Source organism: Pteropus vampyrus, unplaced genomic scaffold (genome assembly GCF_000151845.1).
Source record: "Pteropus vampyrus isolate Shadow unplaced genomic scaffold, Pvam_2.0 Scaffold157, whole genome shotgun sequence".
In the NCBI taxonomy this organism is placed as follows: domain Eukaryota; kingdom Metazoa; phylum Chordata; class Mammalia; order Chiroptera; family Pteropodidae; genus Pteropus; species Pteropus vampyrus.
The window spans coordinates 653,019-655,814 of record NW_011888938.1 but is presented as its reverse complement, the minus strand read 5'-3'; the positions used below and the strand labels follow the sequence as shown (position 1 = coordinate 655,814).

At 61.4% G+C, this 2,796-nt stretch overlaps 1 protein-coding gene across 1 annotated transcript in view; it reads left to right on the top strand.

Annotated features, from left to right (window-relative positions):
- The window catches only part of MAN1B1 (mannosidase alpha class 1B member 1), a 25,679-nt gene that overhangs the window by 16,963 nt on the left and 5,920 nt on the right, over positions 1-2,796 (top strand). The window contains exons 5-8 of the mRNA XM_023536454.1: positions 78-232; positions 488-576; positions 1,850-2,035; positions 2,669-2,795. Of these exons, the coding sequence (XP_023392222.1) occupies positions 78-232; positions 488-576; positions 1,850-2,035; positions 2,669-2,795 (557 nt within the window). The remainder of the gene's footprint in view (positions 1-77; positions 233-487; positions 577-1,849; positions 2,036-2,668; position 2,796) is intronic.

The following is a 2,796-nucleotide window of genomic DNA, read 5'->3' as shown; positions in this document are numbered from 1 at the left end:
GCCCTCGCGCTTGGGCCTGTCGGCACGAGCGCCCCAGCCGTGCATGTTTTCTCACGGTGAGCCTTGTGTTCGTCTAGACACCTCGAAGGCGCTTTCGGTGGCGACCCCCTAACTTGCAGATCAGAGCCCCCAACAAAGACTCAGAAAACGGGAGGCAGGATGCCGCCGAGAGCAGGGACGAGGCTGCGGACGAAGCTCCGCGGGAGGCAGACCCGCAGGGAGCGCTCGCCAGGTACGGGGCTGCCTGTGCGGAAAAGCAGGGCCGGTCCGGCAGCCTCCGTCTCCCGGAAGACCGAGAGCACCCGCCTGTGTCTCTCGCGTGTCTTCCTTTGAAAGCGGGGACATTTGCTCCCCTGGGAGGGGGCCCAGGGTGGGGGGCGCTGCCTCCTCCTGGTTGTCCAGGTCGCGTGCCAGCGGGGCAGCCACCACAGGACATTGGCACCTGTGTCCCTGGGCTGGCTGATTCCTCTTTTTCCTGTTCCTGAAGCTGGCGGGGAGCAGTGATTGAGCCGGAGGTGGGCACCAAAGTCCCCTGGAGAAGGGCAGTAGCCCCCACCGGGATTCAGAAGCACCCAGGTAAGGCCCCACCTGCGCCCTCTCGAGCCTCACCTGGGCGTGTGGACTGAGAGCGCGTATGGACATGCAGATGAGCGTCCATGCGTGCCATGGAGTACCAGCCATCTCTCTGATGCTGATTGTCCTTCAACACCCTGGTGGGCCCCAGGTCCTGGCGTCACACACTCTTTAGAGTTTTGGTGATGACCTATGACTCCTTGAGGGCTATTGTCCCAAGTCCAGGGCCACAGACAGAGGAGGCTTCGTGTGCAGTAGCCTTGTCCTGCCCGCATCCGCTCCGAGAGGGGTTTAGGGTGTGCTGGTCCCCTCAGTATCTCCCCTAGGCCTAAGGGGCCCGTTGGCAGTGTGGGGTCTCTGTGTTCGGGTACCAGCCGCTGGCAGGCCTGCTGGGTTCGGGCCCTCTGTAGGCTCAGTGCAGCTTATCTGCTTTGGTCTCCAACACTCTTTGAGGTCGTCAGTCGAGCGTGTCTCCGTTCCACAGACCAGAGAACTAAGGTCAGGTCAGGAACCACCCAGGCCACGTGCTGCTGTGTGGGGACACGCACCAGGTCAGCTGAGCTGGGGCCCGGGCACTGACCCACTGCTGCTGGCACCTTTGCAGCAGGAGGATGAGGGAGCCCAGAGTTGGGACTGGCAGCCTGGGCATGTGGGGACACAGAACGATCGTGTGGCATTAAGGGACATCAAAGCCTTGGGCATCCCTCACGTAGGCCTCAAACCATGCTGAGAGGATGCGTGGTGTGAAGCCAGTGACATGTTCACGGACATGGTCATCTTGTGTGTGTGGTCCTGCCACGAAAACAGAATAAGCTCCCACGTGCAGGGAGGAGGCCTCGGGTGTCCGCTCGGGGTTCCTCTGATGGCACCAGAACGTGGGTTCTGAGAGACCAGGTGGTCTCGTCCACGTCACCAGCACCTGTCACAGTTGACATTCCCAAACCCGAATTGCCCCACCAGTGTGGTCGTCTCTGGTGTGCTGTGTGCAGTTCCTTTGCTCGCCAGGTGCTCCCTGTGGGCCCTCCCAGAGGTGGACATGGCCAGGCCAGGTGGGCACAAGTCAAGCCGCCGTGTGGTACTCCGCGGCCTCGCTGCCTTGGCCCCGGCCAGCTCTGGGGGTTGGACCTCTGGCTCTGTGCCCCAGCCTTCACTGCTGTCCACTGCTGCCCACGGCCCGAACAGTGCCCCCTGGGTCATCGGCGTACCTAAGGTGGGGCCACACGAGGGTAATCAGCCCTGGCCAGATCTGGGTGCCCACATCCTGCTCCCTCTCCAGCCCCTCCAAACAGCCGCCAGAAGGCCGTGGTGGACGCCTTCCGCCACGCCTGGCTCGGGTACCGCAAGTTCGCCTGGGGCCATGACGAGCTGAAACCCGTGTCCAGGTCCTTCAGCGAGTGGTTCGGCCTCGGCCTCACGCTCATTGACTCCCTGGACACCATGTGGATCTTAGGTCTGAAGAAAGGTATCTGTCCTCTTCTTGCACGTGGCCATTTGCAAGAGCGCGAGCGTGCCGGGGTCTCCGTGCCACAGGCAGCAGTTGGGGACAGGAGTGGGCATGTGGGCACTTCCTTTGTCACCTTGCATCTGCACGCCCAGGGGACACTCAGGATAGCCAGCGTGGACCCTGGGTGGCCGTCCAGCGGCACTTCCTGCCTGAGTTTTTGTTGCAGTCGGGGTGGCCCGGTGTCAGGAGGCAGCACGTGATCCGTGGTCGATCTGTGGCAGCACCACAGCTCTCTCCCTGGTGTCCTCCCTGGTGCCACACAGAGCGGTGCAGACTGGGCCTGCGCATCGGGAGTCACGTTTAGTTGAGAATTTAGCCACTTGCCCTGAGTTTCCAGAGCAGCCACTGAGTTACTCACATGGTCCTTTGGGCTGTGGCCTGTGATTGTCAGTCCCCGTGCTCACAGCTGCGTGGGCTGTCCCCAGCCATATCTGCAGACTCGAAGACTACGATTTATATCCTTGCACTGGGAAATGACATTAATCTCTCGGGAAAAATGGCCAGGACAGAATGCACGTAGCCCTAGAGCAACAAGATGGGGCCGCTGGAACCCTGGGCATGTCCCGTACCCTCTCCTGTTCCATGTCGTAGAATTTGGAGAAGCCAGGAGGTGGGTGTCCAAGAAACTGCAATTTCAGAAAGATGTGGACGTCAACCTGTTTGAGAGCACGATCCGGCTCCTGGGGGGCCTCCTCAGTGCCTACCACCTATCAGGGGAC